The 21,040-nt window shown below is 42.3% G+C and overlaps 1 protein-coding gene across 2 annotated transcripts in view; it reads right to left on the bottom strand.

Moving 5' to 3' along the window:
- SMAD3 (SMAD family member 3) overlaps positions 1 to 17,464 on the bottom strand; it is an 80,906-nt gene extending 63,442 nt beyond the window's left edge. For both annotated transcript variants that reach the window (XR_012776311.1, XM_075506399.1), the window contains exon 1: positions 16,876 to 17,464. Coding sequence is in view for 1 of the 2 variants with exons in the window: in XM_075506399.1 (XP_075362514.1) it covers positions 16,876 to 17,081 (206 nt within the window). In the remaining variant the exon portion in view is untranslated. The remainder of the gene's footprint in view (positions 1 to 16,875) is intronic.
- Between the last annotated feature and the right edge of the window lie 3,576 nt (positions 17,465 to 21,040).

The following is a 21,040-nucleotide window of genomic DNA, read 5'->3' as shown; positions in this document are numbered from 1 at the left end:
TATTCATTATTTGCTAAGAGATGACAGAAAGCAAAGTATAATAAACAAAAGAACAGAAAACTCCACAGCTCCCGCCCCAGAAACCTTAGACTGGTTTTGCATAGCGTCCCTCCAGGGTGCAAGTCAAGGCTGTTTTTCCCCTCTGCCTTTCCAACAGAATAAATGAACAAGTTGAACAGCTTGTGATATTTGCATGATTGGGGAGAGATCATCTGAACAGTTTGAACAGCCAAAGTCTATATAGTTTGCAAGTAGTAAAAAACAGTTAGTGACAAAGTCCTCTGATGACTCTCACCTTGCTGATTATTGCACTGAAAGTTACGACAAGTATTACGAAATGAATCAGTAACGACAACCAAACCCTACCACAGTAGGCTCTTTCTACTTATTTTCAGCCTAGAGATAATCCCACTTTTATTAGGTGCTGATCTATCACTTTAAGTATTGCTAGTGCACTGCAGAGGAAGAGACCAAATGCCAGAGAATGAGAGGTTTTAGCTGAAATAATCTCATGAAGGGCTTCAACTAAGGCAAAAAGACGAGGAAAGTAATGCTACATTGATTAGAGATGCATATGTACGCCACCACCTGATGGTAACAATATGTTAAAATTATACAAGATTCTTTTGATGTAACTTAAAGGAAAAAGATTTTAAGAAGCATACCTTCATTCAGTACACTCCAGGCACAATTCCTGTCACAGTTACACATCCATGTTCTGAAATACTCCCGTCTCTGACAAAATGCACTGTGGTGATCTAGCTAATTTTCAATGAAGAAAAGAGTCCCATAAAGTTCTAACGCTTCACATCTGCACTATCCCACTTATCTGGGTAGCAGATTATTGCACATGGGAAGATTAGGCAATTGCCAGGTAGTGTTGCCTCTTGTACAATTAGATTATCTGTGTGCTAAGAAATGCTCGAATTGCAGAGAGCCAGACTCGGTTAAGGAGATGGAGGAATATTTCAAAGGCTGCTCATTTACTTGTTGCACAAGGATCACATGGCTATTCACGCTCCACATGAAGAACGCCAAATCCCTGCAGAGTCCAGCAACGCCGAGACAGTTTTGCACCCACATTTGGCTTTGTTGTAACACCTTGCTCCAGCATGCAAAATGCTTTCAACCCTCGTGAAAAGTGCTAGGCTAAGGATATCTCAAGAGCTCAAGTTCTTCATTAGAGGACATGACCACGAACAGGCTACTTGCCTTACACAATGAGACATCATTTAGTCTTTTCTTTGAAGGGGACATCAAAAGGCATAAGGGAGTCTGCATCTTCAGTGCTAGTCACTTCAGAGGCACCTTCTAAGGACAATTTCCAAATGGCCAACTGTAACGGCATTGCATGTGGTTAGATGCCTGTTCACCAAGGAATCACGACATACCTATTTGCTAGTAAAGCCACAAATGTGTATTGAACAGTCCCTGGTAGCAACAGTGACAAGAAACTACCAGTCACTGGCGTAGGATGTGAGAAAACAAAACACTTCATCATAGTCACATTCTTCAAAGTCAAGTGGTTTGCCCAGTGAGTAATATTCCTGCAGTGGTTTGTAGGTAACAAGAACTATGCTTGTAGAAGTGGAAACCATAAATAACATTATGTTACTGATGTATCATTATCATAATATGTAGAGATATGACAGCATAAAAGTACATGGAAATTAGATAATTTGGACTTGTCATTTCTGTTAAAATGAACTTGGCTTCCAAACAATGTTAATGAGACACAGAATCAAAGTATCATAGAGTATCTCAAGTTGGAAGGGACCCATAAGGATCATCGAGTCCACCTCCCAGAAGTGCAGCCCGAGATGCCTATTCTCTCCAAATCCACTCTGCCATTTATTGGCATATTAAAATATTTGGGGTTAAAGTACAAGACAAAAAATTACTGACAAATAAAAGTGGGGGTTATTGCTATCACAACTCCCACCAACATAATGCTGCTTGCTACAACAAGCTGGCTTGGATGCATCTGCCAGCCAGCTGCATGCATTCACAGTGGCTTTCAGCTTCTTCAGCCTGTGGAAAACTTTTTAAAAATCTCCCGGAAGAAAAGACTGCATGAGCGGTTTCATCCATGTAGACTGCTGCACAACACACACGAACATAGTTTCCTTAGTCACCTCTTCTTCAGTCCCTGAAAACTACTGCAGTAGATATAAACATATGCAAATTTTAAACACTTCACTTGCTTACTCCTCCTCCAGTCTTTTGTGCCAGAAGATAACACCAGAAAACAAAACCGGAGAAAGGTTATCCTATGAGCAAGCCTGTACACTGCATTCCCAAAGGATTGCCAACTTCAGATTAAGCAGCAGACCGCGGTCCCCATGATAGCTACAAAACAAACCACGCATATCGGTTTTTGTGAACCAAGAGACATGTTTGTCTCCTGTTTATTCTAAAGACATGTTTATTCTAAAGAGGCTAAGTACCTTTGAACAGCAACCTCACCTCACTTGCTGCAAAAAAATAAAAATTAAAGAAGTCCTGCAAACTAGCATTGGATCCAACTCAACGCGAGGTGCAATTTTTAACTGACAGGAATAAGTTATTGAATCACTGTTAGAAAAGTTATGGCCTGTGTTTTGAAATAATCCTTGTCTTCTAAAAATAATTCTTCAGTGATTTAATTTCTAGCAATACATCTGCACCAACTTTCAGCCAGCTTTTGACAACACTCAACCCTCAAATGAACCTAGAAAAATAGTCTTCATAGCTCCAAGTAGCACAGTGACTGAAAACCAAAATTAAGGATGGAATACAGTACGATTTGTAAAATCAAGGTGTGATTCTAAAGCAAAAGTGCAACAAAGTCTTTTACGCTTCCCCAGTTATTCTCTCATAGTGATGTAAATTCAGAGCTGCTCTGCACGTGCAAAAATGACAGCCCTGAAGTCACACAGATGAAAAAATATGTGACTTACTGAACTAATAACAAAAATCAAATCCCACTCAGGCTTCAAAAACAAGAACATCTATGCCTGGATTGTTTTACACATTGTCACACTAAGTAATGCCTTTTGCTTTTATAACAAAGAACATTTTTGTTCATTTCTTTGCCCTCCAAGTAACCATCTTTCCCTGTTGTTTAAGGTTCTCGGACACAGCACAAGGAAGAAAAATAATATTTAAACAAAAAACCCCACCCCAGCCCCTAAACAAACAAAGAAAGAAGAACACACACACACACACACATAGGAGAATGCAAGTCACAAAGGCACAAATTAGCAGAGAGCTACGGTCAGCTGCATCTCACGGAACAGTTTTAGCAGGGCCATGCAGCATCACAGCCCCTTCACAAGGGGGGATGGAGGAATGTCGCATCCATATGCACTAACTATTCCACCCCTGTAGAATTCCCTCTCTCTGCTCCTATGCCCTTGAAGCAACTCAAATCTCTGATCAGCGTTAGAACTGACCAGAAAACTATTACCCCATTATTTCATTTATACAGACACATGCACATACTAAACAAGGGCTATTCAGATTTTGTTCAAATGTTAATAGAGCATTAACATTTTTTTTAATGAAGTTACAATATTTTCTTTTTTTTTTTTTTCCTCCATAGAATGGTTAATTAAAATGCTAGTTTCTACTTGAAGCTAATTCTACTGGGCACAAGTTTTTATTTATTTATATACACATATTTAAAAAATAATATATACACAAACACATATAAAAAAAATATAAAATGCACAAAGAATTGTCCTAAAACCTCTAATGGCCTCTCTCCAGTCCTAAACTTCCTACTTTTCATCTCTTCTACTGAAGTGCACAAAGACTGTCAAAATGCATGTAATCAATGGCTTCAAGTGCAAGCAGATCTTTCATCGACTATCAGATAAATTGGAAACATATAAACTTTGAACGTAAGCACTCAAAAGCCAAATTAATAACAGACTATTAGTGTTCATTAGCTCTACCTCCCACCTTTCCTCTTTCTTTTTCTTCTGGAATAGCTGGTCTGCCAGTACAGCAGAAACTCTGAAATGCCATCCTAAAAATAGAAAGCAAGAAAAGAGAAAAAAAAAAAAAAAAAAAAGAGGGGGGGAGAACAGGAACTGAGAGAATAAGCAGAGTGAGAAGCTCTGTAATATAAAACTGTCTCCAGCTTCAAAGTCATCAGCCAATCATAATCCAATAAATGCTTTTTTTTTTTTTTCTAAAATCAGAACACTCAAATGTCTATTTTTATTCCTGTTTAGAAGCAGCTATCTCAACAGAGCTTTCAAACCAGTAGAGCCTGGCATGCAAAGCAGCGACTTACAAAGCTCAATTTCAAGCCATAATTTCCAAGGCCTTCACTCGCTTATAGGGGTTGATTTGTGTCTGGCACACCAATGTATTACAGCACAGACACCATTAGCAAAAAATGGAGAACTAAAGGGAGGAAACCGAGGGGATGTTTACAGGAAACTATTCTTTTAACCCAGAACACTATTTAAGGGTTCTCCCTTCATGACAGTACGCCATTCCATGTATCCAAATGGCTATACTATTGTTCCGATACCCTAAGATACATACTCTCCAAGTGCAATCATCAGGAACTGCAATACTTACAGATAGGTTTTAATTAAAGCTTGTTCTTCTGGCCCTCAAACATATCAATAAGAATTGCTAGGTACACTTAAGGTACTGAAAAATCAAGACAACAGGGAGCTGTATCCATCTTAAGTCTGGAAAATATGCACTCATAATGAAATACCATCTCTTGAGTATCCAAGGAGGTGTATCCTCAGCACTTTCAAACTTCCTTTGTGTGTAGGTTGCCCAGAGAAGTTGTAAATGCCCCACCATTGGAAGCGTCCAAAGTCAAGTTGGACGGAGCTTTGAGTAACCTGGCCTAGTAAAAGATGTCCCTGGCCAGGGCAGGGGGCTGGACTAGATTATCTTTGAAGGTCCCTTCCAATCCAAACCATTCTATGCTTCCACAATTCTAAAATGTTAGAGACCTCTTCCTGTATTTAACTGAAAATTAGTTTTATGAATATAATTATCAATGCTACATTATGAATATGTTATGAATTATTGGTATAACACAGAAAGACCAGCTTTCGAACTGACTCTTGTTTTCCATCCAGAGCATGGGAAGATGCACTCTCAAGAGTAATGTCACTTCTATCTTGTATATGGAACACTGTAGCAGGCCTTAGGATGTCTGCACCCTAAATGTTGCTTTGCCTCTGACCCCCATGAACCTCAGGTAAGTGAACCGAGTTCTCAGGACTTCACTCTCCCCACCAGCAAAAGGAGGTAAAAATCTTTTTGCTTTAAAGGACCTTAAGATCTATGGTATAAAATGAGAAGTCACAAACACTCCCCCTTTAATAGGGCACAGGCACTTCAGCAGGTTGTGGAACGACCATAATGAAAAGGTCTTTAAAAGGTTTCAATGAATATTGCATAGTAAAGATTTTTTTATTTTTAAATGGGAGTAGCTGACAGCATCTGAACTTAATTGTTGTCCTTCATAGAAAGTAACTGTTTAAAACACACAAGGACTAATGCAAAGGTTGTTTTGCTCTTAGGAAATCTAACCATGATCTCAAGCAAAGAACTTCTCAATCCTTAATTTTAGTGAAGAGATACATTAAATACACTGTTTCCCACAGCAAGCATTCAAATTCAACTTGCTTCAATACCTTGGAAAAGAGCATTTATTTCAAACTTGTAAATGATTTAAAAGAGAAAGCTTAATTAATAATGTTGTTCCCAGCCAGATGGCCAGCTATTAGTTTTCAGTCATCTCTTTCAGAACAATTCACCAGAAGTCTTCAGATGCAGAGGAGTTATAAAGCAATAGATGTGACTGCCCAGCACTCTCAGGGGCTGCCAAAACGCTCAGTAAAAGACACAGCAATAGGTATAGAAATGTTTAGTTTTTCCAACTCCTGTTGCTGTGGGTCATGGTCGTAAAAGTCCACTAACAACAGCAAAATCGCTTGACAGACACAAGTTTATTTAATTGAACATTTTGTATTTGGATGGCATTAAATTCACATATGGTTATATAATATTACTTAAATGAAAACATGAGGCTACATGTATAGTGTTTCCCCTGGACTTGTGCTAACAGACTTCAAACTTAAGCTCAGTAGCAGACCACTGTGGTATGATGTGTAACAACCAGTCAAAATATTCCCTGTGTACAGGAGGCACCGGCACAGAGATGAATAGATAAATATTATGCAAACCCAGTTAAGGCTTACCACTAAACATCTATGGAATTCTAATATTCTCACTGACGTAGCGCCTACATATTTTCAAAGAAAGTTTCCAACAAAAATTAAACCTGCTTTCTTAGTACAAATGAGATGCTGAACAGCAACAGAAAGCTTTTTAAAGTAGCAAGGTTTTGGGTTTTGCAACAGGGTCTACCTCTCGAGATTTTAAGAGCTCTTCACAACTGTTATTAAATTCTCTGACATCCTTGTGAGGCAAGTACTGTATCTGCTAAGTGGTTAAGAGTAAGGTACAAGCAGGTTAAACATTTTGCTCAATGCTACCTAGTGGTATGGAACAAAACCTGTTGTTTTCAGTCTTCCCTAACCACAATGTACATTTATTATGCAGTAATCCACAACTGAAAACTTATCTTAATTCGGTTATGACTGGGAAAAACAAATATGCAATTGCAACTCTATACATGAACTTTCAGCCTATAGTTCTACCAAACAAGCAAAACCAGATTTGGGAAAAAGCTTCAGTGACCAGCTGTCTACCTACACACAAGTTATTTATGGCATCTAATTCAGAGCAAAGCTCAAAGCAGTTTGCAGACTGCCAGCAGACTTTTACTGGCGACAGAAATCAGCTATAAAGTAGTATTAGCTTTGATAATCAGACAGTGATTATCTACTTTAAAAAAAAATTACATTTAGTTATTTTGTAAAGCTTGTTTCTAATCCAGTGGTTTCAAATCAGCTGGTTTCTACTTTCCACCGTTCTAACATTCATCTTCCGCAAAAACTCCACTGGCCATTAAAAAAAAAAAAAGCCACAAAATTTTGAAAAGAAAACAATAACATTAACAGGCCAAAAAGATAGTTTTGACTTATGGTGAAGCTTATGTTCAGTAAGTCAGGTAAATCTGGGCCCAAGAAGCAAATATGGAGAAAGATAGCCAAACTGTATACAAGTTTCACCATTCCAAGCCCGTGAAACTCTTACAGGGTAATTAATCTGAGGTCCCCAGAGTTCACTGGAGTTTCACTTGAAGGTTCCAGGCCAACATCAATAACTATTCTAGACCTTTCCTCCAACAGGCTGCTGACCATGGGAGAAGAAAGGATAGATTTTATTAGCAGACCTTGTGTTCTTCTGAGTTCAAGGTCTATAATTGTGGGTGGGCTTTATCTAGGCCATGCAAGAGGAAACCCCTACTCCTTCCTGTATTTGTATAGCTGTGTAGCAGGGGAGGTGGGAAGGAGGCTCAGGGAGAAGCACATTATAAGGGCTTCACCGTTGGGATGCAAGCTAGTTAAAGATGATTTAAAAAAAAAAAAAAAAAAAGAAAAAGAAAAACCTACAGTGAGAACAGCCAAATGCCGCCTTCTGCACAGGCACAGGATCAGGAGCCACTGCCAATGCCAAACCCACTGCCAGTGGTATCGCAGCTACAAAATGCGGAGGGCCTCTGCCAAGCCACACGAGTGCCCATCACAAAACCCTCAATAAAACATGAGCGAGAACTCCTCCGAAAATGAAATGCTTTGCAGAGAAGTATCATTTTCAACAAACTTCCAGCTAAATCCTGCCTGGCTTCCTGCCAGATTTCCAGCCCAGGGCTGACAAGTCAGTCTTCATGGGACTGCCACGCGCTGCAGCCACGCAGGGTGCCTACTGCCGAGCCCTCAGATCTCGCAGGCTCTGCTGGGCAGGCTTCAACTTCTGAAAAGAAGAACCCACAGAAGCCCCCAAAGCCCTGAATTTAAAAGAGAAAACTGGATGATATTCAACCTACAAACACCTCCATCCTCTGTTTTCCATTCACTGCTTCCTTGTGCTGGCCTGACTCTCCTTTCACTTGCATGTGAATCAGAAGTAAATTTACTGAAATCCATGTAATTACACAAATGCAAAAAGAGTGGGGAAAGACTCAGACTCCAGCTGCTTATTAGCCTTTCTTTTAGGCAAAGAGTGCTTTTGAAACACTGGTAGAATCTTTCAGGTATTTTTACACGTGTGCTACAAATTGGCTATGCATCTGACTCAAAGGGAACAGCAATTTGTTCAACAAATAATAAGAAGAAAAGGACCTTTCTGTACAGTTCCACATGTGTGGAAACCACAGACTTTGTATCTCTATGAAAAAAAAAACACCTCTGGTCTTTCTGAGTGTAACAAAATTAAAGGTGCTTGTAGTTGGGTCTTCCCACACAGCAACACTTAAAATCCAGTTATGGAGGGAAAGGAAATTTGGGGAAAAAAGTGTTCTCTAGCTGTTAAGTAGATAAAGCAACAGCAGCTGCATATTCAACACAAAACCAGGCACGCTCATGTTCCACAAATGTCTTCTACTAAGCTCAATATTTTTGTGAACTTTAACTGTTCTACATCTGTGAAGAGTAAGTGAATTTCTCTTTTCATGTTCAAGCAACTAGAACAGGAAGGACAAAGTTTTTCCTCTTTTATTGTGAAAAAGGAGAGTCAGTATCAGCATCTGTCATTCAACCATTGCTGTCTGCAACCACCACAAAGGAGGAAATTTCTGTTTTGACTTCCTTTTTTAAAAAGATTGTGTTACAGTTAATGAACATCACCAATTCAAAGATAATCTCTGACCTTTCCTGTGACACAATTTGTAAGCAAAAGTTCAATGAAATTTTCAGATTAGATAACTACAAATCATGAAATGAGCCAAGGATGGTCCACCTTATTTCCTTGCCCTTGAGACTCTCCTTCCTGAGGACCCCAAAGCCTGGAGGAAGCAAGAGCCCCAGACAGATAGACCGACTCTCCTGACACCTTGTCCCCTGTGATCTTCTCTCCATGATTCACAGACCTCACTTTTCATAAACTGATGCATATTCCTCTGGAGATTGAAAACCAGATGCTCCCATTCATGGGGTCCGGCACATAGCCCATCTGTGGTGAGTGTGCAGGTGCCCTAGGACAAGGCAGGCACACACAGACCCCAGTCACACGACTACCTGAAACGGTCAGCTTCTTTGCCCTCATAACCTCAGTGCTGAACAACAAGTGAGCTGTAAAGGTATTTCTAGCGACAAATAAAAGTTATCAAGATCATCTATTCACCTTTCCTAGACTTAAACAAGTTACATTTCTAACAGGTCGGTTTTACTGGATTTTTAAGCATGTTCTTTCATGAGGCTTACCAATGAGATTTATAATTTCATCATGTCTTCCACATCAACAGCAGCTCCTAATACTTTAAAAATGCAATCAAATTGACTCCTCGTGGAATAGCACGATTCTGAACACAAGCAGGTTGAAGAATCAAATTCACAAGGAACAACTACCATCTTCTCCCCATGCTTCCCGGTGTCCTTTCCCCAGTGCTGCTCCTGTCCACTGACATCTGCTACTTCAGAAGTGCATTCCTGATGTAAGCAAGGCCAGTATCAGCAATCCTTGCTCACGCTGAGTAAAGCCTGTTCACGTGGAGATTCTTCACTGTAGAGAAAGGAATGATGGTTCAATACTTGGAGCAACTGCTGGAGCACACAATCCCACAGATTTCCTGACCTACTCATTTTAAACAGCCTAAAGTCTGCCTGCACCATACACACCTATGTAGGATTGATAAATCTACCTTGCCGCTAAATGAGCAAATTTGGATATCCAAAACAGTGTAGCTACAGCAGCTTAGGTTTAACAGGCTTCTTAGTTGACACTGCAGCTTTCCTATTCTGGAGCTCACACAATTCCTGGGTGATCCTCTAAAAAGCAGGGTGTTGTTATGTCTTACCTGGCTGGGCTCTTCTGAAGATAAGGGTTACCTTTTTTTTTTTTTTTTTAAACAGGGCTCCTATTACTATGCACAAGTGGTTTATTCCTGCTCACATTTGTGACCTATGCTTCTGAAGGATCAAGCCTTTAATACAGAAAGAAAGAGCTCTGGCTTTTTATTCTGTTTCTACAGAGGCACAGTACCAGTAGCAATCAAACTTTCCTGCTTGCCTAAGGGCAAGTCCCACCATTCTGACAGCGATGGTAAAGAGATGCGTGAGCAAATGAGGATCAGGTCTAAAAGGCTTCAAAACATCTTTAAAAGCAGTATTAACTGCAACAATTGACACATTATTGTCTCTTCAGTTACACAGAAAGTTGTGCTACCAGTGACAAGTACAAGAGCCCAATTATTAACAACTTCCTTGTCTTTATGTTTGGACTCAAGTCGAATGTAGCAAAATGTAATTAGCAAACATTTGCTAAGCTTGGTGGAGTCAGCCTGCTAGAACTAGAGTGTCTGGACAAGAACCTCTGCCCTGTCTTTATTCCCCTCGCTCCTGTCTGCTCTCTTCACTGCCAATCAACACAATCAGCTTTGGACTGGAAAAAGCTTTTTACACAGCCCATCAAGGCAGACAAGGACAAAAGTTAATTAGGACTATTCATAAGCCTTACTGGAAGAGAGTGCTGCTTCCCATCCCTGAAAATTTAATTGCACTCAATAGAGGAAAGCTAGAAAAAATAAATAATAATAATAAAAAAAACCAGAAAAAGATAATTTGGGAATAAAATCTGATTTCAATTTAATTCAAGCACCGTTTGGCCCTATTTATTTCATAAAGTAGCTCATGCAGGATAATGGCATTATTGTGCATCCAACAGCATTAGAAGCTCTTAATAAATTAACAAGTGAAAATTAATGGCTGCTCAGTCCATTAAATCTTGTTAATTTTATTTTTGTTGCAATAATATAGCGATCACAAGTTTACATTATTAAACCAATATTTATTAGAAGAGCTCATTTTAATTGGATCCCTGATGTGATAATCCCGTACAGTGTGTATTTCTTGATTTCATCAATTTTTTGCATTTATTTCTCATTATATTTAAATGACTGCAATGTTCAGGGTCTTTTCCTAATACTATAAAAGTTAAGCAACCATTTTAAACATTTTATTTCACAAATTCAACACTTACTACACAATATAATGAGAATCTTATGAGTCCTTTCAGAAGCTATTTTAAATATTTTAGTTTCTTGACAAAGGGGGGGGGAGGGGGGAGAAAAAAAGGCAGAGATATGAATATTTGAAAACATCTCAATGAATAGTAAAATACATTTTCCCCTTAGCCTATTAATGTTCTATATAAACATTGCTGCGTTGTCTTTCAAGAGGAGTTTTACCACCAGTTTTAATGCAAAATGTCAGCTGGCCTGCACATCTCAGGAAAAAAAAAATTATAAATATATATAGAGATACAAAAGGGTTTGAATTGTATTGGCTGCTGACAGAGACATTACAAATTTAAGACATCTTACTAAGGGCTGGGTCTGACATGCTATTCCAGCAGCAGCTACTTTGAGGGAAGGGGCTGCAATGCCACACAACGCTTTCTCTCCTGACCTCCCTCCCTTCCCCGGTTCCTTCATCTCTGCCAACATAACTGAATGCGTAGTTGCTCCCTAACTGGTTGTATCAACATTATTGCTTTAGCTTAACAGTAGCGTTTTGTTTTTTAAAATGGCATGGTGTGGGCTAGAAGTCAACTACACAGGCTATTATCCAGGCTAAGATAAGAGGCGGTAACTGATGCAAGGATGGGGAGAAGAGGTTGGAGGGGCTGTGGGGAGCAGAAACCTCTGTGCCCGGAAAGGGGGGGTTTGACCTTTGGGGAGATGGCAAGGAGGAAGATGAGAAAGGTACTGATGGACAAGTGGGACTGCAGGCAGCAAGTACACCTGACTAAAGGCCTGTGTCCATTTATGTACTGTATTTTCACCTTTAGACCTGATCTGCAGTCACACTAATGCCACAAAAGCTAGTTAGAAAAAGATTTGTAAAGCGGTGTCTACCCTGCAGCTACTGCCACAGCGAAACTAGCTCATGTGGGTACAGCTAGCAGCACAGTTGTGACAGCAGAAAGGTTAGGGCTGTAAAAACCTGCCCATAAAGCTAGGTCAGTACATAGGTTAGTGCACACAGTTTTGTAGCAGGAAAACTACCAGCAACAGGGAGCTAACAAGTATAATGGCAGCTAGACTGTGTTTGCACACAGGGACTGTACTGTAATCATCTCCAGTACACTACTGTTATGACAATCTAATCTTAAGTGCAGACGCTCTTAAACAACTCTATGCAATATTAAAGCTCCTCACATACAGGGACAAGCCAAACTGAAAACAAGGTAGTTTAAAATTGGCATTAAAAATATATATATATATATATATAAATTTGTGCGTGGACGCACAAAACTATGAGTGGCCCTTTGCTTATTACTGAAACCAGATGGGCACCAGTCTCAAAAGAAGAACATACTTCATGGTCTTGCAGACAGCCTCTGCCACTTACTATATTTACAGTTTTCATATTTTCCTGGTATCAAGGCAATCCTAAGAACATGGTCAATACTTCTAAATATTGTGCGGTCAACTACCAACACAACAGAAGGTATGCTCACACTCAAGTTGTTCCTAAAATCACTTATGTATTATGCCTGGTTTTCCCCACCAAAATGTAAATCATTTAAGGAACACCTTGTTCAGCCGCTTTTAAAAAGCAAATGTGCCATGTTTCCATTTCAGTTAGTACTTTCTATCCTTATCAGATGAGTTCCACAAGAAATAACACCCACCTCTCTTCAAAACTATTTTCTAAATTAAAAAAAAACACCACTTAAAAGAAGGTGTTCCTTACATGCAAGAATCCTGGCTCCCCTAAAACCACTGGCGAGATAAAAAAAATAAATACACTAATAGGTTCAAAAGAAAAATATGCATATGAAATTATATCACAAAATGCCACGAGATTTATGTCTTAATATGTGTACTACCACTACAGCTCTTGAAACAAAGCATTTACTATCTCGTCCCACATCAGCAAGACTATATATACTGCACAGCTTTTAGAAATTACTAAGTGCTCATCACATGTTCCTGGCTTCTGCAGTTCAGACCCCTATGTAGGTTAAGAGTTAAACACTCATCATGGTTCAACCTAACGCACTTTATTTCTAGGGCAAAATGCTGACGGTTTGTCAGGTGCACAGCATGGCCTCTCTTCAGATCAGGAATAGTATTAGAAACTCATTGCTCTTCTCCCCAGGATAAAGTCCATAGGGTTCTGCAGGTGTGTAGTAATGTCAGCTGTAGACTTTGCTGCCATCGGATTCCATGCTTACTGTACTCTTTGGTCTCAGAAGCAAATAGAGCCATCAAAAATTCAAAAAATCTGACAGCAGCTGGAGTAGACCTAAGCTTGCTCACAGAGCAAATTAGAGAGGCCGCAAACTCAAACACCTGGCTGCACTGGGGTATGTGCTAATGGCAACTATCCTCAAGCTTCTCTGAAAAGTGATAAAAACGTCCATTCTGAAAGCTGGGCTTTCCAGGTCAACGCAACTACTACAAAGGATATATTTCAATGGGCAAAGGAAAGTGTGTTTTCAACTTTATCACCCAATACAGTATGAAAAATTGTCTTACTGCCATGCAGACCCAGTTTGCTACAACTCACTAGGTCAGCTCCTGACACCAAAGCCCACCAGCTTAGTGCATAGGGGTTTAAAGGCAGCTCCCTTCTGGAGAAGGATGGGCTTTGGCAGCAGCGTGCCAGATGAGGGACAGAGGAAGGTCCTCTAAACCAGCCATTCTGTCGAGCACCAGTAACTGTGGCACAAGAAACAATCAGATGGTCTGAGACCGGTAGGTTTTTCAGGTGGAAATTACTTCCTTCTCCAGCAGAAAAAACAAGAAGGAAAAATCCTGCCAGCAGAGCGTTACACTGAAATCCTTGAAGGTATCTCCAGCCTTTTGCTGTCTGCCACAGGTCCTTCCAACAGAAAAACCTGGGGCCTGAGGCATCTGTCACATCATCTTACAAATGGAGCACTTGGAAAAGTAAGACATGCTGAACAAATACACAAGCAAATGAACTATTCATTGTTTAATAATCCGTCAGGAGATAGAATGTAGTATGTATACTTCCAGTTCCAAGTAGATAAAAATGACAGCAGGAATAAATTTGGTATTCTAATTCCTTAGCCCTACAACAAAAATTAACATTTTTCTTGTTCTTTCTTAAACCAATCCCACCTGATCACTACAGGAATTTGCTGTGTAGCCCTTATTCCCATGAGCAATGTTTCTGCAAAGCTCAAGCACTTTTACATTTGAAACTTGCTTCGTCTCATGGATACAATAGCTAATTTTGGACTTACCCTACTCCTGCTGGGCCAGAGTCATCACTGGCATAGCTCCACTGTAATTCAGTCTACTGATGCGTTACAGACAATGCACAACATGATCTAATCCTTAATGATGGTTTTTTCCCCCCTTTTTCCCCCCAACAAACTTATTTGACTAAATAGCAAAAGGACATACGTAGAATTATTAAAAAAAAAAACAAACCAAAACTAAAACCATACTAAAATTGTCTTGCAAATGCTAATTTCAAGTGATGAGATAATCAGATTCACAGATACATTAGGACAAACAGCACAGTCCAGAGGAGAAGACACAGCTCTTAAAGTCACAAGGCCTGGTTATAGTTCCAGCTCTGCCACTGACTTCTAGACAAGCTGGTTCACATTTCCACACCATTCCCCAATCTCTGATATATAGCTATTAACCTCTCAGTATGCTGCTGCAGAGTGTCCAGCACAGACTAACCTAACCACGCTCATTTGGATCTCTGTAATATACATACTAAACAATAATAAAAGTACATATGAAGTGTCGTGTTTAAAAACTAGTTGCCAAGGTGTAAGGAGCTACCATCAAAATATGCTGACACTTCCTCCATACCAAGGTTTAAGATCTGCAGGATCCAGGCTCTGTGTCATAAGTGGACATGAAATGTTCTAATTTATATACAGATTTCCTTTAACAGAGCAAGGTCTAGGAGAAACAGACATTCACTTCTGCACAGTAGGAACAGCCAGGACAATCTCTGGAGGTTATAATATCTATGACTTGTGATATCTGCTTGTGTTGTTACTTGTTTTCAAGCTTTAAAATTATTTTTCTAAATTAAAGCATTGTACTCCACCCATCTCTTTGCTTCCTTTCAATCATAAAATATCAAACCTTCCTCCCTTATCTAAACCACCTTGTTACGAGCAAAAGAAGTACCAAGAGGCTTCACGCTCTGCTCCCTAACAGGTCACCATCAGCTAGACACAATATCCAGGTCACAACAGCAGGGCTGCTCAAGTCATTTTCTTCTTTTGAAACGGTAAGTATTTCAGGGAAGTGGTTTAAATAAGGTATTATCTATGTGGAAAGCACACTGCTTACCAAGAATTTAAATATTTAAGTTTTAAGGCATTTGTATCGGGTGGTAGCTCTACAGGGTTTGATTTCTGCTTCAACTAGGCGAAGCCAGAGCAACTCTAACAAAGGCTGAGAGGTCTATTTGCATTACTGGCCAAAATCTTAGCCACAGTCATTCACCATCAAAAAGATAAGGAGACTTTATTTTTCCTTTAAAAAAAACACTACAGTTGTTGGAAGAAAATTTCAGGAGTTCCAAATACCCACATTTCTAAGCTACTTGCTTCACTTTTTCATGCAACAGATGCTGCTTTGTATTAGCTACTGCATATTAAATCATTCTGACAACCAAGAAAGCGTACATTTGTTTGCGCGAGAGAGAAGCATGAATACACACACACACAGATATCTTCTCACACAGAAGCATACAATTATGCAGCATTCAAATATTTGGGATGAACTTTGGCCTTTGTTTAAAAAAAAAAAAAAGAGTACCCTCAAACAACAATCAGTAACAGAATCAGCAGTCATCTGGCTGAGCTCACAGAAATCAACAAATCTTCAGCAATAAAACACCACTTGTGGCCAGCTATTTGAAAGTTACTTGGAAAATTTTTCTTAGATGGGATACATATATACACGTCCTTCATGATTTACAATGGTCTTACGGATCGATCTCGGAACAGAGGCTAAAAATAAGATCTATGTTAATTCAAAAAAATGGGAAAAAAAATCAGTTATATTCACCCTCACATGCTTTTTTTGCACTCCAAACAATCCCCTTCAGCTATGCCATTTGCATTCCCGATTTAAAAAGTAATTTGAAAACATATGCACAGCAGGGCTCTAAATCACCTCTTCAGAGTAGTATCTGTCTAGCTAATATGGAAGAAACCAAGCAACCCAAACAAAACCATTTTCCTGATACATTAATCAAAAGAAAATCTTAATGTTCTAGAGAACACGCTGAAACTTTTGACAATGAAAGTATCCACAATAAGTATAGCTGTAATCCAGAGCGCTTCCAACTTTTTTTTTTTTTTTAATCTCGGCTGAAGACATATTTTCTCCCCTACATTCCCCTCTTACTTTCTTCCTCTCTTGTTACTAGACAGTAATCCAATTCTGCAGCCAGTTATTGTTTTTTTTTTAAAACTATATATAGAGCCAGGATAGAGCACGCAGGGGAGGTCTAACACCGCACCGAAGCGCAGCGGGGCTGGAAAGCAAAACAAGCCCTCTCCCAGGCTGTGCCAGAGCATGCCGAGTCCCTCGGGAGAAAGCTGCTACCCAAGGGCCCCGAGCACCCCCGTGCCCGCCCCGGGGGGACCCGCGGCTGCGCCCGCCCCGCCGGCCCCTCCCGCAGGGGCAGCCGTGCGGGGGGTGCAGTGCCCGGGCGGGGGTGACCCCGGTTTCGTGTGCTCCCCACTGCCGCCGCCGCGCACCCCCCCTACCTGGGGATGGTGATGCACTTGGTGTTGATGTTCTGCGTGGTGATCGCCTTCTCCAGCTCGTCCAGCTGCCCCGTCTTCTTCAGCTTCTTCACCAGGCTCTTCACCGCCTTCTCGCACCATTTCTCCTCCTGCCCGTTCTGCTCCCCTTTCTTCCAGCCCAGGAGCCGCTTGACGATGGGAGGAGTGAAAGGCAGGATGGAGGACATGCTGGCTCGCCCGGCAGGGCCGGCAGCGCCCCGCCGCTGGCTCCACGCTCGCCCCGCCGCCCCCCGCGCCGCTCCGCTCCGCGCAGGCCCCGCCGCGCCGCGGGCAGCACAAAGCCCGGCCCCGGGCGGCGGTGGCCTGGCCTGGCGCCGCGCCGCTCCGCTCGCCCGCCCCGCCGGTGCCTCAGCGCCTCGGGCCCGCGGCACCAAACTTTGCCCGGAGTTCGCCGCCTCTCGCCGGCGGCGGCGGCAGCTCCCTCCTCCCCCTCCTGCCCCGCTCTGTGTGCGCGGAGAGGCGCCCACTCCAGCTCATTCCCAGTCTGTCTCTCATGCAAATTGCCTGCTGGCCGCCCCGGCCCGGCTTCCACCCCCTCCTTCCCTCCCAAACACGCTCACTCACGCCGCCGAGGGAGGGCGGGGAGGCGGCCGGCCCGCCGGGAACTCCGCTCCCCCCCCACCCTCCCCGCGCCGCCGCCGGCGGCAGCCCCCGCGCTCCCGGCAGAGGCCCCCGCGCCCCGGGCGGGACGGGGTTCTCCCTCCCTCAGCCCCGCTCCAGCGCGGCGCCCCCTCAGCGGCGTCGCGCACCCGCGGCCTTCCCGCCGCGATCCCCCTCAGAGCGCGGGGCGGGAAGCTCCCCTCAGGGCCGCCGCGGCGGGAAGGAGCGTCCTCACCCCGCGCCGGGAGACCGGCGGGGGCTCTGCCCGCCCGAGCCGCGTCCCCTCGGCCTCCCCACAGCGCGGAGACCCGCCGAGGCGGCGGCTCCCCGGAGGGAGGCCCGCGGTGCGGGTTCGTCCTCCTCAGGGCCGCGGGCTCACAGGGAGGGTCAGCGCGGCCGTAAAAGCCCAGAAGCGAGCTAAGGAGCGGTGCCCGGTACAAATCCCATCGAGGGAGAGGCAGCAAAAATAAACACAAGCGACAAAGTCCCCTTCCGTGAGGGGAAGGGACGGAGGGTCCCCGGGCAGGGCGGGATGGATGCGGCCCCCACCGCGGCTGTTTCCTCTGTGGAAAGGTGTGTTTCCACACAGAGATAGCTGAACACAACTTGGTCAGTCATGCTCAGACAATCAGCAGTTTTTGTTTCAACCCCTTTAATTTACTATTCCATTCCCTCATCTTTCCACCCTGAGCACCAGGTACCCGAATAATTTTTGCCCTGTATCAGGCACAAATGACACCCTGGAGATGTTTACTACCAGACCTGGTCAGAAATTCTCAGACGGAATATTTTTGTCAGAGGACGGCAGTTTGTTCAGATCTAGGTGTTTTGTAGAGATGCTTCAGTTTTGGCTGACTCAGGGTGGCATCCAGGTAAATTTCCAGTGTCTCACTTTCCATCGCTGGACAGACTGGGCTGTCACACTCCCCAGTCTCTAGCATCGCCCCCTCCATGCTGAAAGGGAGCCCAGGCCCTAAAAACCACGTGAATACAAACCATGGCTCCTCAGGGCTCCAGTTCTCTGATAAACCACCCCAAAATGGTGCCAAGCGGCACGCACGGCAGCCTGGCAAGCAGCAAGGAGGCTGGGGGCCACCTGCAGAGTCACCAGGTGCCTCCGCTGAGGCTAGTTCGTGTTTCTGAACACCAGCTGCTTCACAGCTCCTTGCAACAGCTGGTCAGAAACAAAGGGGTAAAAGTTTCAGGGGACCCGGCTCCCAAATTCTGAGGTTTCGAGCTGAGATATGTTTCCCAGTTCTCTCCATCCTATCAGAAGGGATGACGGTGAGCCCAAATTCGGGAAGCCTCCGGGGCTGCTCGGCAGCTCCCAGACACACAGGTTCTTGCCAACCCACATTCTCATATTCCAGGTTCCAGTGCAACCCAGTGGGGACACTCCTCGAAAGCCAGCATCCAAAAATTTCCCGTGCCCGCGGATTCAAAGCAGCCAGCCATACAGATTGCCTTGTGGCAAGTTAGGAACCTATGGGTTCAGACAGTGTCTGAGGCTCAGAGGCAACTGGCATGGCTTTCACAGGGGTTTAAAACAAACAGCGTGTTCTATTCCAAATTGACAGTACCGAATTTTGAAATATCAATATTGGGTACAAATTAAATACTCCCTTCTCTTTATTTTTTTTTCCTCCTGCATTTTCATATTATTCCCCGACATGTATTCCCTGAATGTCTTGAATTTTGGAGGCTCACCACTAAAATTTTGGAACGTTGCCCTGACCCAGTTTTTGGCTGCCTCGGTTGAGATGTGGAAGAAGAAGGAGAAGTAGAGAGATGTGGAACCCCTGTAGATGATCCCAACATCATTTGAGGAAATAGTTCCTCAATACCTCTAAAGCAATGCAAAACACTTTGACGCTAATTACACTAAAAGCAGGATGCCTAAATTACTGACTGTTGCTAGTGCCGTTGACTTGCTGCATATTTGTGTTTTTCTGAAAAGGCCTAGTTCCTGATAGCTGGTGATTAGTTAAGAATCTGAACTCTCATTTTAAATTTTTTTTCCCCAACTTTAGAGAATAACCTGAATATGTGAACCAAGTGAAACACGGATGGTGAAGTTAAAAAAAAATGTAGAAATAAGTACTTATTACAATTTTAAACATGGTGAAGTTTAAAGTAATCTTTTTCTATTTTCCTAGTTCTTGGCCCAGCACATTTTGCAACTAAAAGAAGCCCAGAAGAAGACTGAGCATGAAGGACCTGTCTCAGACCTGGCAAGTCAATGCTATGTCAGGGTGATCTCAGTGCAAATTTCTGCTGGGGACTGTATCCGTTTCTTTCTAGCTGTTCTGGCTAGAATATCATGGGACCATTCCATACTTTTTTCATCCAGAAGGTTTGCAATAATACTCAAATCGCATCTCTACTCTCAGAATTCATGCTGTGACCTCAGTTCAGCAGGGCTTCCAGAATTTTCTGTACCTATTCATGGGCTAATCTTCACTCCGTTACAGTCATATCGCAAGTGATTGACTGGGTAAATTTGAATAAGGGGAAGGAGAGGAAGAGCCGAGTGGTTTGCTCACACTTGTACAGTGATTTAGTGGCAAAAGGTGAATAGAATTTGCTAACGCTAAACCGAACTGGGTCTCACTTGCTTACAGTATCATAGGTGAGGTGTAGGCAGCTAAATCACTGATCTAAACTCTGGGCCACAGCAGCACTGTGAACACTACTAAATACAAATAAACATTTGGATTTGGGATGCAGAATTAATTTTTAAGATTAGGGACATTACATTTCATGGAACAACTCGTGTGCCTGCTGGGGTTACCTGTCAGAATGAACTGTTCTATGAAACTATGACTTTCTGAACCCCTAGACAGTAATCCTTTATTTCAGAGAGTTTTGGACACTCTCATAGTGGAAAAATTAACAGACGGGAAAAGACAGGACTGTCCCAGTTTTGCATGGTCTGGATCTGTTCACTGGTTTACAAAATGTCTGACGTCTTGGAAGCCACCGCTAGGCAGGACATGTTTATGCATTTATTTGTGATATAATTTTTTTCTTTGCATTTTAAAAATCATTATCTTTGTATGTTTGTGGCATAGTACAGGTTCAGGGGCTTCACTTATTGCAGTTTGCTCTTACTGAAAAATAAAGATATATATAGTCTGCAATAATGTGGGAAAACCGTATACTTGGCTCATACACTTGACAAAAAAAACCCATACCCTTTACGGCTATCTTGCATTTCTTAACCTTTTACTAATAGACTAGCACCTTAACAATTACTAAAAAATAATCTCTACATGCCTTGTTTATTAATAGGATCAATCAATGAATAGGATCAGAATTTAAACTTTACTTTCACAAAGAGAAAAATCGGGCTTTGATTCAGGAACAATATAAAATTAGCATGAGAAACAAGAAGGTGTCCTCTGAAGATCGCACGCGCACATATGCACCTTTATTAGAAATACTTTTAACAGCTTTTGAGACTGAAGAATAGCTTCTGTGCTTCGCTCTATGTTCCCTTTATATCCTTCAAATAGTGAGAAGGGAG

The sequence above is a fragment of the Mycteria americana genome, chromosome 6 (genome assembly GCF_035582795.1).
Source record: "Mycteria americana isolate JAX WOST 10 ecotype Jacksonville Zoo and Gardens chromosome 6, USCA_MyAme_1.0, whole genome shotgun sequence".
Taxonomy (NCBI): Eukaryota; Metazoa; Chordata; class Aves; order Ciconiiformes; family Ciconiidae; genus Mycteria; species Mycteria americana.
The sequence above is the reverse complement of the archived record's forward strand: the minus strand, read 5'-3'. Positions and strand labels throughout refer to the sequence as shown.